General features: G+C 30.5%; 2 protein-coding genes across 2 annotated transcripts; one reads left to right on the forward strand and one right to left on the reverse strand.

Moving 5' to 3' along the window:
- Positions 1 to 1,099: 1,099 nt before the first annotated feature.
- On the reverse strand, positions 1,100 to 6,953 carry LOC111688481 (UV radiation resistance-associated gene protein). The gene is made up of 9 exons (XM_046946874.1): positions 6,379 to 6,953; positions 5,143 to 6,318; positions 5,001 to 5,078; positions 4,367 to 4,933; positions 4,152 to 4,281; positions 2,295 to 2,688; positions 2,030 to 2,238; positions 1,359 to 1,964; positions 1,100 to 1,285 (listed from the first exon to the last, which is right to left on the reverse strand). Exons 1-9 carry the CDS (start codon positions 6,819 to 6,821, stop codon positions 1,178 to 1,180), a joined length of 3,711 nt encoding a protein of 1,236 aa, XP_046802830.1. The 5' UTR covers positions 6,822 to 6,953; the 3' UTR covers positions 1,100 to 1,177.
- LOC111688482 (MTOR-associated protein MEAK7) lies at positions 1,527 to 12,877 on the forward strand. The gene is made up of 8 exons (XM_023450999.2): positions 1,527 to 1,548; positions 8,090 to 8,249; positions 10,818 to 11,069; positions 11,141 to 11,465; positions 11,537 to 11,791; positions 12,032 to 12,150; positions 12,224 to 12,424; positions 12,493 to 12,877. The coding sequence occupies exons 2-8, from the start codon at positions 8,121 to 8,123 to the stop codon at positions 12,604 to 12,606; spliced, it is 1,395 nt and encodes a 464-aa protein (XP_023306767.1). The 5' UTR covers positions 1,527 to 1,548; positions 8,090 to 8,120; the 3' UTR covers positions 12,607 to 12,877.
- Positions 12,878 to 12,935: the final 58 nt, after the last annotated feature.

Consider the following 12,935-nt stretch of genomic DNA (forward strand, 5'->3'; position numbering starts at 1 on the left):
AAAATTACCAGAATTGTTCATATTTTCCTGGTAACAATGCAATAGTGTTCACGGTTCTGTTCTGTAAAACTTCATAGAACATTTTGCCTATTCGTTATTTGCAACGCAAAAGTAGTTGGGGATTTAGGCTCCTACTTTCGGTAATCATCAGCCATACAGTTGCCCATCGAATCTTCTTTAGTTTAACAGCGCAAATAAAGATTTAGTTGAGGTTATTCTCAGCAATCTTGAACTAAGGGTTGACATTATGTTTAGAACTTTGTCAAGGAGAAACGAACATTCATAAAATGCGATTAAAATAAAAAAATACTATCAAATTGTTATCATTTAAATAAAAATGTTTTAAAATCGATCATTTGGTTAATAATTTTTTTAAATGTAAATGTATATGTAATTCTGTTTTTGATGATCAATCATATTTTTCATCAAAAAGAATCTTAAGTCTCGTATTTTATTTGAATATTTTGTACAAAAAATTTGTCATTGATTTTGGATTTTGTTAATTGACGTAGTTTTAAAAACGGTGCGGGGTAAATAAACTATTAATGAATAACAAATCAACTATTTAATAATAAAACGGTTAAATAGAGGTGAATTATTTAAATCAGATTAATAATTTACGTCAGATAAATAATTACGGAATATATATGTATGTCATAATTAATTGGTCTTAGGGAAATATGCCTCATAAAGATTTTTCTCGTTTCTATTGAAATAAAATATAATTTTTAATTTAGCTTTTTAAACTGAGAATTAAGTCAGCAATTTGCTATGAAAACATTAGACAAATGGTAAATATTTCCATAAACGTCATCAAAGTTTAGGCGGCAACATGCTAATATTTTTTAAAATAAATGTGTTGAAAAGCACTTTGTTTGATATTTTATAATGATTTAATTCAGCATTAATTTATAGAAGTCATTGCAATGGTGTCGGGAAGGAATTCGCATTGTAAATCTCTTAGAAATATTTTGTTAATTTAAAAAAATGGTACATAAAAGATGTTTAACAACAGACATTTTCAAATTTAATTAATTAATTTTAATTTACAAAAAACCTTAAAATATATGTTCATCCATTCAATCTCAAACCAATCATCTCAAAAGTATTAAAAATTCAATTTTTAATTAGATTTTTAATAAACATAACAAATCATAAATAATACAAACATTAAAAATTAATCAATATTAACAACAACCTTTCCTCGCAAATGACCTTGGCTAACTTTATCAAATGCTGCCGGCAACTGTTCAAATTCAAAACTACTGTCTATTAAAGGAACAATCTAAAAGAAAAAAGTAACAAGATTAAAAAAAATAAATTTGAATTAAAAAATTAAATTAAATTTGTTTTTTTACCTTTTCGCGCTCTGTCAGTTTCTTTAAAAATTCAATGCCCTGAGGAGCGGGCGAGAAGAAACCCCATTTTATTAAACCATTTTGTTTGCTAACCGATTTAAAGTTAGTTTCCAATATGCTGCCCACATTTTTCAAAAGCCCTAAACCCAAACCGCTGCTATCGATATTTTTCAAAAGCGGTGATGAAAAGGTAACATATTGTTTATAGTTAAAGTTTAGGGATTCCGCACCCTGGGGTCCCTGACCACTGCAATCGAGTACCACATCATAAGGAGCAAATGAACGTAAATTTGACATTTCTTCGGCATTATTATAATCTATAACAACATCGCTACCTAGGGACTTGACAAGTTCTTTGGCATTTTCGCTACAGGTGGCTACTACTTGTGTGCCCTGAGCCTTAAGCATTTGTATGGCTAAAGAGCCCACACTGCCAGAACCGCCTAAAACTAAAATACGTTTTTGTCCACCACCACCATCGGCTGTGAGGGCACCACAAATGCCGCCTATATTGGCGGTAACATAGAGACCAGACCAAGCGGTAAGACCAGCATATAAAACTGAGGCTGCCTCTTCATCACTAAGATTTTTAGGAGCTAAAGAAAGCTAGGAATTAAAAATACATAAAGTTAAGTTAATATTTTGTTTTAATCATAAAAATAGAAACTTACACATTGATTTGTTACGGCTACATACTCAGCATGAGCTCCATTTGTATTTTGTACGGGCACCACACCCCAAACTCTTTGCCCTAAGGGTATATCCACATTCATGCCTTTTTGCACTAGAATACCACAGAATTCACGACCTAAAGTCAAGGGAAATTCTATGGAATTACCCTGACAACGCATGGTATTTAAAACAGTGGCTCCATAACCATCTAGAAATATAAATTTAATAATATTTCAAATGGAATTTTTGAAAACTTGATATTACTTAACATGGCCACATCTATGGGATTGACTGTGGTTGTAGTTACTCTAACCAGACATTCATTAGCTTGTTTTAGTTGTGGCATTTTTAATTTGTCTGTAAATTGCAACTCCTCTACACCACCATAACTGTGTATTTGCCAACCATACATTTTCAAATTCCATTTACTACTTTCATCTTTTGGTGTTCTTTTGAGAACACTAGAAGAGGATGTAGGCTGTTGTTCTCCTCCAGTTTGGGGGTTGTGGCTATGAGTGATGGTTCTTTGATTTATAATACAGTTATAACGACCGATTGGTCTTAGGAAAGTTTTAATTTGCATTTCTATTGATATTTTTAAGGATTTCTTATACAATTTGTTGATTTTTTTTGTCGTTTTTTTCCGGTTTGTTTTGTGTTGTTGTTATATTTGTTTTGTTTGATTCAGCTGTTGAAAAGGGTTGCCAAATTATATCTTTATATTAAGGTGACCAAGACAGTTCAAAAGTACGGTAAAGTAAAATTACATCGCAATTTTCTAAATAGGGTTCTATAAATCGACTTTCGAATAATCGAACAATCGACTTTTTGTCGAAAAAAGTCGAAGTCGACTATTTTGTTCCAAAAAAGTCGATAACTCGAATATCGTCTATGAAAAAAGTCGAAAAGTCTACTTTTTGAATAAAAGTCGGAAAGTCGACTTTTTGAATAAAAGTCGGAAAATCGAAAAAGTCGGAAAAATTCGAAAAGAGTCGAAAATAGTCGGAAAAAGTCGAAAATAGCCGAATAAAGTCGAAAAGTCGGAAAAAGTCGTAAATAGAAAGAAGTCGAAAAAATTCAAAAAATTGCAACAAATAGAAAAAATATAAATAAACTTTTTTTAATAATAATAAATAATAATAATAATAATAATAATAATAATAATAATAATAATAATAATAATAATAATATAATGTTAAATAGCAACATTATAAATTTACGCTTCTGGCAACTTTATAAATTTTTAACTCTGGTCGGATAAAGTTGAAAATAGTCAAAAAAAAGTCGGAAAGTCGAAAAAAGTCAAAAATCGAAAATAGTCGAAAAAAGGCGAAAAGTCGACTATTTATAAAATATTAAAAGTCGAAAAATCGACTTTTAATTAAATGAAAAAAGTCGAAAAATCGACTTTTAACTAAATGCAAAAAGTCGAAAAGTCGACTTTTCATAAAATGCAAAAAGTCGACTTTTCATAAAATGCAAAAAGTCGAATTAGAAATGGAAATAAAGTGGTAAAACTGCTTACCAGTTGTTGTTCTTCAATATTCGTGTTTGTGATCGAATCGAATTGACGACTTAAAGTGTTAATAACTTCTTTAAAACTCGTTTAAATGGAAAAAATGTAATATTGTAATCAGACATATTTGCGACTAAAAAACGATCTTTCGATTAATTTAAAATTGATTTTTTTCTTAAAAGACATAAATCGGCTGGAGCTTCAACAATATTTCTGAAATTTTAAAACATATGCATGGTACACTAATGTTCGAATTGTTTTCTATATTACCCATCATTTATTCAATATAAAATACAATGTTCGCCAAATGAAATAAATGTTTAATAGTTGTTTTTATTAAATTGGCTATAACACAAACAAGTATTGTTATTTTTTTTTTGTATATTAGTTATTTTCGATTAAAATACACAATATAAATATAGTAGTTGTAGTAGTATATTATATTACAAATGTACTTTCGCATGTTACTGTAATTATTATAAATAACATAAAAGAATGTAGCTGATTTTTTCGCGTTAGAAAAAAGTTGCTAAATGAAAAAAAGGAAATAAACTTACACAAGAAATAATAAAAATAAAATTCAATATCACATTAAGAAATCTTTAAATATGATGATGCCCAACACCACTTTGTAATGACGTCAAGTTAGAGTCCGAATTAGAAAAACATTGAATTGGAGTAGAATGACAAACTTCTTCTTCGCTATCTGTATAAGAGCCAACAGAACGACAATTTCTAAATACAAACAGATCATATTATTGTGAAAAATGTTTTATATGAAAAAAAAAAAAAAAAAAACAATGAAGAAACAAAGACTTACCGTTGTTGATTTGTTATAAGTACTGACGATCGATCTTGTATATCGATGGGCTGTGAACTTATACGTGATGAATGTAACAGCTTATCAGCAGTTAATGAAAATACAGGCACATTATGATGATGATGATGGTGATGCATCAGTGTGGTAGGGGGCATCATATGATTCATATCGACAGATGAATGCGACTTCGATAGCGAATAGTCTTGTTCGCCATTGTTTGATGTAATTTGATGATCATTTTGATGATTGTGATTATTTAGCTGGAGATGATGATGATGTTGTTGATTTTGCAGCCGATGGGAACCATCAACCTCATTGGAATTATTAATTTCAGCTATAGTTAAACGTTTTGCAGTTAAAGTTCGTGTACGTAAATGTATTTCACTTTTATTTTGCTCGATTTGCACAAAAGTGGCAAATATATTTAGTAAGTTATCAATGGTAGCACGCATATCACAGCGTATACCACAGATATCGAAACACAATTGAGAAATATTTTGATTTAATAAATTAACTGCATATTTGACTGGTTTCGTGGGTATAGAGGATCGACTGTAGAGAGGAAATCTACAAGTACGAAAAATTAATTTAATTATAATTTTACGATAAGAAAATGCTTTACAACAATACATACTCTCTTGATGTATAGGAAGGTATATCTTTGATAACATCCATAATACGGGTACGTGAACCTTCATGTATAATGGGATTTCTGTAAAGTGGGTATAAAGAATTATTACAAATTGGTCGATAAAATTATGTCTGTAAAATCTTACCTTAAAGGTCTGTTGAGAACAACAGAAATCATTTCAACTAAATGGGCCACATAGCCCAAGGAAGCACTCAAAGCCATTGGTGTTATATTCTCCGATATATGTACACTTTGAGCATTGAGTGTATCCAAAACATAGCCATCCATTGTAGGGAAGGGTATACCACAGATCGTATAGAGACCAAAACGATTACGGGCTATAGGATAAATGTCCCGTAGCTCTAAACACAGAGAGGACATTACACGTTCTACATGTTGGGTAACTGAACGCCGACGATGTCGACGTTCTAATTGTTGAACTAGAGAATTTTCCAATTCCAACTTATCCTCGTGTAGTTTGCGGCGTCTTGATGTTAACCAAGTTTGCAATTGCTGACGAGACGTAGTGGCAGCATTTAACTGCTGTCTTAATTGCGTAATACGTTTTGAAAAGGTTTCCTTAGCACTTTGCAAAAGTCTTTGTTTACTTTTCAGTGACTCCACTTGCTGTTGCAGCTGTTGGGCTCTTAGCAATTGATGAGGATCTATGTGCTGCTGTTCGGCCAGCAGAAGACTTAGCGTCCGACCCATGGAATGATACTGAGAGGCAGTTGAGGCAGACGATGACGAGGATGAATTTATTGAAGTCGTACGTGGTTTTCGTAATAGTTGTTCTTTGGTTATACATCTTAAGCTTAAACGTTTAATGTCGGCCGTCATCTCTACACTTTCGCGCTGCGTTTGTAAACGTTGTCTTTGCAATTGTTGCAATCTTAACAATTTCATCAAATCGTAACTAGTCCTGACCTCGGAACGTACACAGTTCAACTGGACGTAACGGGTCTTGGACATTCGCAGCAAATCCTTTTGCCAGTCAACAGCAACTGGACTAGAGCTACGCGAAACTTGTGGTGAATTGATGGTAAATTCATCTGGTGTGGGTATGCTACACTTTGGCACACTGGCTGAGTAACGTTCATAGTTTAAGGCCAATTGTTGACGTAAACATTCCGTATTAAACAATTCCGGCGAAGCAAAATACTCATCATTCATTTGAAAAATCAAAGAATTTTCACAACACTTGACTTCGGTATTTTGTGACAGGGGAATTAGACCGGAGAAGTAAATAGCCCAGCTAAAGAGTAGAGCGTCTGAGGGTCGTGGCAACTTTTGGAATTTGACAAATTCCCGCGTTAAGGCACTGAAATAAAAAATAGATATACATAAATAACTACAATAAGCTTAAGGGAAGTTTAACTACCTCATGGGTTCCTTAATTTTCTTTGTTCTTAGCAAAGTAGTTTTCTCATCTTCTGTTTGTTGCTGCTGTTGCTCTGGCCTCGATTCTGAGGGCTTCTCGTCATTTTTTATGTTATTTATGTAGTCAGTCTTCTTAATGCAGGCCCATATTTTAATACAAACACAATTAGCATTGGACTTTAGTATCTCTGGACATTGAATCTCCGCCCATTTTACATGTAAATGCTTTCTTAAAGCCACCTTCTCACTCTGATAAAATGGCTCATTTTCCGGATGATCATGTAATGTATAATACAACAACGTCTCCGTGGATGCTTTGGAACAGTTGGCTTTTGTCGTCGTTTTGATTTCAATATTAACGCCTTGTATTGCTTGAAGGTTCCTTAATCTCAACTGCTGCGTACTTAAAGGCAGCCATTCACGACATCTGGGTCTTATATTCATGTTGTTGTTGATTTTTAACAAATATTTTTTACAAAATTTAAATGTTTAATAGCTGAATTAAACATAATTTTGCTTAAATATTTAATTTATTTAACACTTTTACTATTTTTTCTGCTAAATAATACAATTTTTCACAAAATTTTTCATTTATGTTTTTCCTACTCTCGCTCTCTATGTGTGTTAAAAAAGAAATGTCAAAATTACTATACTGTAGGGTTCTATAAATCGACTTTAAAAGAATCGAAGAATAGACTTTTTGTGGGATATATCCGAAAATCTAAAGTCGACTATTTGTCTCGATGATTGACTATCTTGTAAGACAAAAGCAAATAAAATTCGAAAAAAACTTTTCTAAGCAAATTAAATTAGTTAAAGATTTTAATTTAATTAAAAAAACATTTAAGAACTTCCTATAAATTCTTAATATTTTTGTTTTTAATATGTAATATATAATTAAAAATGTCGAAATGTCGGCAATAAATCAAGTGGAAAAGATAGATAAGATAGATAATCAAGGCCCGATAACTCTACTATTCATAAAACATAATGTCGAAAAGTTAATTTTTCATAAATTGCAAAAAGTCGACTTTTTGTTTCAACTATAGAACTCTGCCCCACAGCTGTTGGTTTCAACTAACCTCTTTGTAAAGGCGAATTCACATAAGGTGGAGGCAACAACATCTCTTGTATTTTGTTTTAGCATTTGGTACACAATAATGTCAAAAATATTAATTACAATGAATTTATTTAATGACAATTGTTTGCGAAATTTTTATATACATTTAATGAAAACTAAAAGTCCAAAATTTAATCTGCATTAAATAATGTTTTTGCAAAACATAAGTTTTTAAGTTTCTGGAGCAGTATTTTTTTGTACGTTTGGAGCAGTACGTTTTTGTTTACAATTAAAAGAAAACATTGTTTTCTTAAAAGTTGCTCATGAGTACCAATTATGTTAGTATTTAAATAAAATATTATTTATTTACATAATACTTGGCATTTTCAGATTTTTAAAAAGTTTTCTTCTAATTTAACGAACATTTTTTAAAACTATAACAGACTTTGACAACAGTACGTACAAGGCGAACTTCAATAATATTACCAGCTGATTGAAAAACACCACCTTATGTGAATTCACCTTGATGTGTGTTTTGTTTTGTATTTGTTTCCTATTGTTTTTCTCATTCTCCTCAAAAAAAAACTATTTTGCTGGTCGATTGTGAAAGAAACGTTTATTTTAGTTTTTGTTTTCATACGCTTTCGAATAGGTTTTTATTGGAAAATAAATAATCTTTAAAAATGGGTAATCAACAGGCCAAAAAAGGCGAACAACTTCCATTTACCGCTGATGAAATGAAAGTTTTGGAACACTCATTTCGTCATACCTCTGGTGGACATACAGAAAAAATTACTGAAAATAAATTATTGGTAAGTATCAATAAACCAAATTGAAAAAAACCGGTACAGGCCACATTCCCGCATATTAAATACGCATTAAAAGAATTGAAATGTAACCAGTTTACTATTGAGTATAAACAAATAATTTGAATACTGTAAAAAAGAAACTGCAAGGTCAGTAAATTTGTTTCCTACTACCAGGTTACCCACTAAACAGGCTCAAAACGAAATAGACAATTCTTATTAGATGATGTTGTGTTTTTGTTTTTTTTTCTACCAACAAGTCATAAGACATCAGCTTGTGATGGATAATAATTAACAAAAAAAAAAAAAAGAAAGGCAAAAATTAATTCAACACACTAATGTATCTGATAACTGATAACATGTAAAACGATCATGATGACGAAAGCATTAAAACAATTAAAAAATATATATACGAAATTAAAGCAGACATATAAAGAGGCATATTAAAACGATGACTGACAATGCCAACACGTTTAATGCCAATTGTTTATTTGTTTGTTTGTTGTATGCAGATAATAGAGCGTCTAAGGAAATTGATAATGAAATAAAAGAAATTTAAAACGTTATACAACTTGCTGTGATTATTGCTTCCTAAATGAAACGGGCAACAACAATTTGATCAAACAAACACTGTACGACAATGACAACGACGACGACGACAATAACAAGTACACAAAAGAAATCAAACAATAATTATTTGCCGGACTAATTTACAATGTGTATTTTGTTTACTACCTAAAGCGTGGAGACGATTAAGTGTTTCAATTGATATTGATTAACGGTCTTAAGATATCCTTAAAGTATAGTAAAATGATCGCTAATATTTTCTGTAAGTTTAAACGTAGTTTGGATCGAGGTAGCAATTTCGAAAGTAACGTGGCAATAACTTTGATAATGCTAACATAAGCTTGAAAAGCTGTATAGCGATCAAAATTCTCGTACTTAATGTCCATTGTAAAAATATTTATAACTATTTTCATTCTTCAAAATTTTGCTAGGATCAATCTGTTATTAAGACTAGCATTCTTATTAGAAGTACTATAGATACATGTAAACTACACTCATAGTTGGTATAGGGTATCATTTAGTCAGGAATGATGAACTTTCTTACTTTTATAAGTATTTAGTATATTGAAATACAATACACACTAGATTTAACATAAGATGTGTGTGGGTGTGGGTTTGTCAGTATATTGCCATGTTTACCGTTATAATCACAACAGCAAACATACTTTTAATTTATCATTCAAAAAAAGACGGTTATACACTCTAAATATTTATTTATTGTTAATCTAATTTAGTAGATTTTTAAAATCATTTAGTTTTTTTATAAGCTTCATTAGAAATGATTATTGTCGGTAATTTGGACAAATTGAGCTTTGAAAAGAAACTTATTTCAAATTAAATACAATGGAGATTGAAATAATTCCGTTAAATTAGGGCGGGATTTTCTGATAAAGATAATCTCATTGTTTGGTTAAACCTGGTTTAATATATGTTTCGTGTTTTTCAGTTATCAGTAAAATTACTTATTATCTTAGTTTAACTGAGTGTAATTGGCCAATTAAACTCAAGTTATAAGTGAGAATATACAATTAACAAAAACAATAAAACAATGATTTCGGAAGAACAAAAACTTAATACATTAAGTAAATTGCAATTTTCTGATTTATTTTGTTTTATTTATAATTGTTTTAAATATTTATTTAACATTTTTCCAAAATTTTCCATTTTACAAAAGTATTGTTTGCAAAAAACAGCTGTTCATTGTTTATGTTTTTTAGTGAAAAGTTGGCAATACTAACAAAATAAACTGAGCTTAAATCTAAAACTGAAAAACACAATCATCGGTTAAAGTCGGGCTAAATTTGTTCCGAGTTTAATCTAACAGCAAGTTAAGCCTAGTTTAATTGAGGAGTAAGAAACCCGCCCTTAGTTTAACTGAGGGCGGGCTTTTCTGATAAAGATAATTTTTATTATTTGGTTAAACCTGGTTTAATATATGTTTCGTGTTTCGGATTCGGAAGAAGAAAAACTTAATTAATCAGTAATTTTCTGATTTCTTTTATCGATATTCAATATTGTTTTAAATGTTTATTTATATTTTTTTCTAAATTTTCCATTTTACAAAAGTGATATTTGCAAAAAACAGCTGTTCATTGTTTATATTTTTGAGTGAAAAGTTGACAATACTAACAAAGTTAACTGAACTTAAATCCATAACTGAAAAACAAAATCATCTGTTAAAGTCCGTTTAAACTTGTTCCGAGTTTAATCTAAAAGCAAGTTAAGCCTAGTTTAAGCGCCCTTAATCAGCGGTTTAAAGAAAACTTATAGACTATCACTGATTTTCATTCCGATAGAAAGTTGTATTATTTTAGTACTTTTCTTCATTACCAAAAGAAAGAAAACTTATAATTTTTTAGGTGTATTGAATTTTTGCAATTATTTCATTTTTAAATCCCCTTTCGATCTGTTTTTGGAAAAAATTGAATATTTTAATGTTTTAAACAACTTGTGAAAAGTATAAAATATCACAAATAACCTTAAACTAAAATGCCTTATTTTTTTCAGGAAACCTGGTCTACAATTGTCGATAAAAATTTGGCACAATTTATAGCAAATTTTCTATATACCGCCACGCCAACACCACAACAAAAACAACAGCAACGACAACCACAACGCGTAGGCACCATAACTTTTAAGAAATATGCTGAACCTTATTACATAGTAGAAAGAGGTTCTTTGGATGAACAAGTCAATTTTATACACTTGTCATTGGCAGGAAAAGCTAATGATGAAATCGATTTAAAGCAATTGGAAATGGTAGGTGGTTTTATTTTCTCTTCTATCTTTAGCTTAAACTAACAATTATTTACTTTCTTTTCATTTTTTAGTATATAACTTCAGTTTTATTAAGTTATTTACACATAATGAGAGCTAAAAATTCTCCAGAATATGAATCTTGGCTTAAATTTGGTTATCATTGTAATGATCGTTCGGCACAATGTTTTGCCAAAGGTTTAATACGTTTACTGGATAAAGAAACAGATTCAGAGTCTACAGCTTCTCTGTATGCTTTAGAGAAATGGTTACAAATAAATCCAACATTTCTTATAATATGGCGTAATGTTTTTTCATATCTATACGGTTCGAATAATGGTAAAAATGGCAAATTGGGCACAAATCATATAAGTCAACAAATATTACCCATGCAAGAAGGTAAAGTTAATAATATAGATTTTAGTTTTAATTCACTACAAATAATTTGTTCTTTTCTTTTCTTTTTATAGGACTACCTAGTGGTACAAATTATTCACCCATATTGGATATACCTCATGTGATTTATATCAATAGCAATATGCCCACAGATTTAAGAAATAAATGGCGTTTTTTGTTTTCATCGAAAATTATGGGCGAAAGTTTTTCCACCATGTTGGGCAAATTGCTTAAACGTGGTCCTACTCTTTTGGTTGTGGAAGATGAAGATCATTATATATTTGCTGGTTATGCTCCGGAATCTTGGAGTTTGGGGCCAAATTTTTTGGGTAAGTAAAGACTTTTAGCATAAAATTGTTGTTGTTGTAACAGATTGGCTCTAACTGGATGTTCTTCCCAGGGGAAGAAACATCCGGTTGATACAGTTGTTGCTTAGTTGACAATCAATCTTTGACCAATTGAGTATGGGGTCGTTTCGCAGCGAAGATCCAATTGTTGTGAGAACGAGCATAAAATTGTTTAATATATTCGTTTATTAAAGAAACCTCATGTTTTATTTTATTTTTAAGGTGATGATAGCTCTATGTTGTTTACTTTAAGTCCCGCCATGCGTTGTTTTAATACTACTGGATATAATAATCATTATCAATATTTAAATTTAAATCAACAAACTATGCCCAATGGTTTGGTAAGTATTCTTCTTCAAAACAATATATTAGTTAAATACTGAAACTCAACTATATTGTTTAATTTTTCTCTAGGGAATGGGTGGTCAATTTAATTATTGGGGCCTATGGTTGGACTGTGAATATGGTTTGGGTCATAGCTCTGAATCCTGCACCACATATAAAGATTATGTACAGCTGAGTAAACGTAAAGACTTTCGCATTAGGAATCTAGAAGTTTGGGGTATAGGTGATGAACCCAAACAAGGCGAGGACAGTGATGAGGAGGAAGGAGATGTAAGTATCAATACTTTCTTCATAAATGACCATTTATATTATTCATCTCATTGCATTTTTCTTTTTAGGGCTCCAATAAACGTTCCATATTGGATCAAAATTTAGAAGATCGTGTTATGTTAGAATTATCTGGTCGTAAAATGCACTCTGATGGTTTAAGAGAACCTGATCTGGATTTATAAATTTTAAAATATATGAAACAAGTTTTTTTTTTTAAATTTGCACAGTATTAACGTAAGTTTCTGATGCAAAATTTCCTATTAAGTTTAAAATATTCAGCTTCTTCGTAAATTTAGTTTTAACCAAAGAGACAGACAATAATGTGGACCATTTTTGTGAAATGTTCTTTAAAGAATTTTTGTGAAATGTTTAGTATTTAGAAAAAAAAAACAACACTCATTCCTTTAACAAATTGCTTAAAAAAAATTTTTAATTAAAATATTCATAAATGGCAAGCAGATAAAAGCAAAATAAACAATTTAAATCGAGTTTAATTTTAGTTTTACATTAC

This window comes from Lucilia cuprina, chromosome 2, assembly GCF_022045245.1.
Source record: "Lucilia cuprina isolate Lc7/37 chromosome 2, ASM2204524v1, whole genome shotgun sequence".
Taxonomy (NCBI): Eukaryota; Metazoa; Arthropoda; class Insecta; order Diptera; family Calliphoridae; genus Lucilia; species Lucilia cuprina.

Coding starts and splice junctions, on each gene's coding strand:
- LOC111688482 (XM_023450999.2), top strand. CDS start 8,121: ATGGGTAATCAACAGGCCAAAAAAGGCGAACAACTTCCATTTACCGCT. Junction 11,792..12,031: donor TTTGGGGCCAAATTTTTTGG/GTAAGTAAAGAC, acceptor TTTATTTTTAAG/GTGATGATAGCTCTATGTTG. Junction 12,425..12,492: donor GTGATGAGGAGGAAGGAGAT/GTAAGTATCAAT, acceptor TTTTCTTTTTAG/GGCTCCAATAAACGTTCCAT.
- LOC111688481 (XM_046946874.1), bottom strand. CDS start 6,821: ATGAATATAAGACCCAGATGTCGTGAATGGCTGCCTTTAAGTACGCAG. Junction 6,319..6,378: donor AAAATTAAGGAACCCATGAG/GTAGTTAAACTT, acceptor TTTTTATTTCAG/TGCCTTAACGCGGGAATTTG. Junction 1,965..2,029: donor TAGCCGTAACAAATCAATGT/GTAAGTTTCTAT, acceptor TTTAATTCCTAG/CTTTCTTTAGCTCCTAAAAA.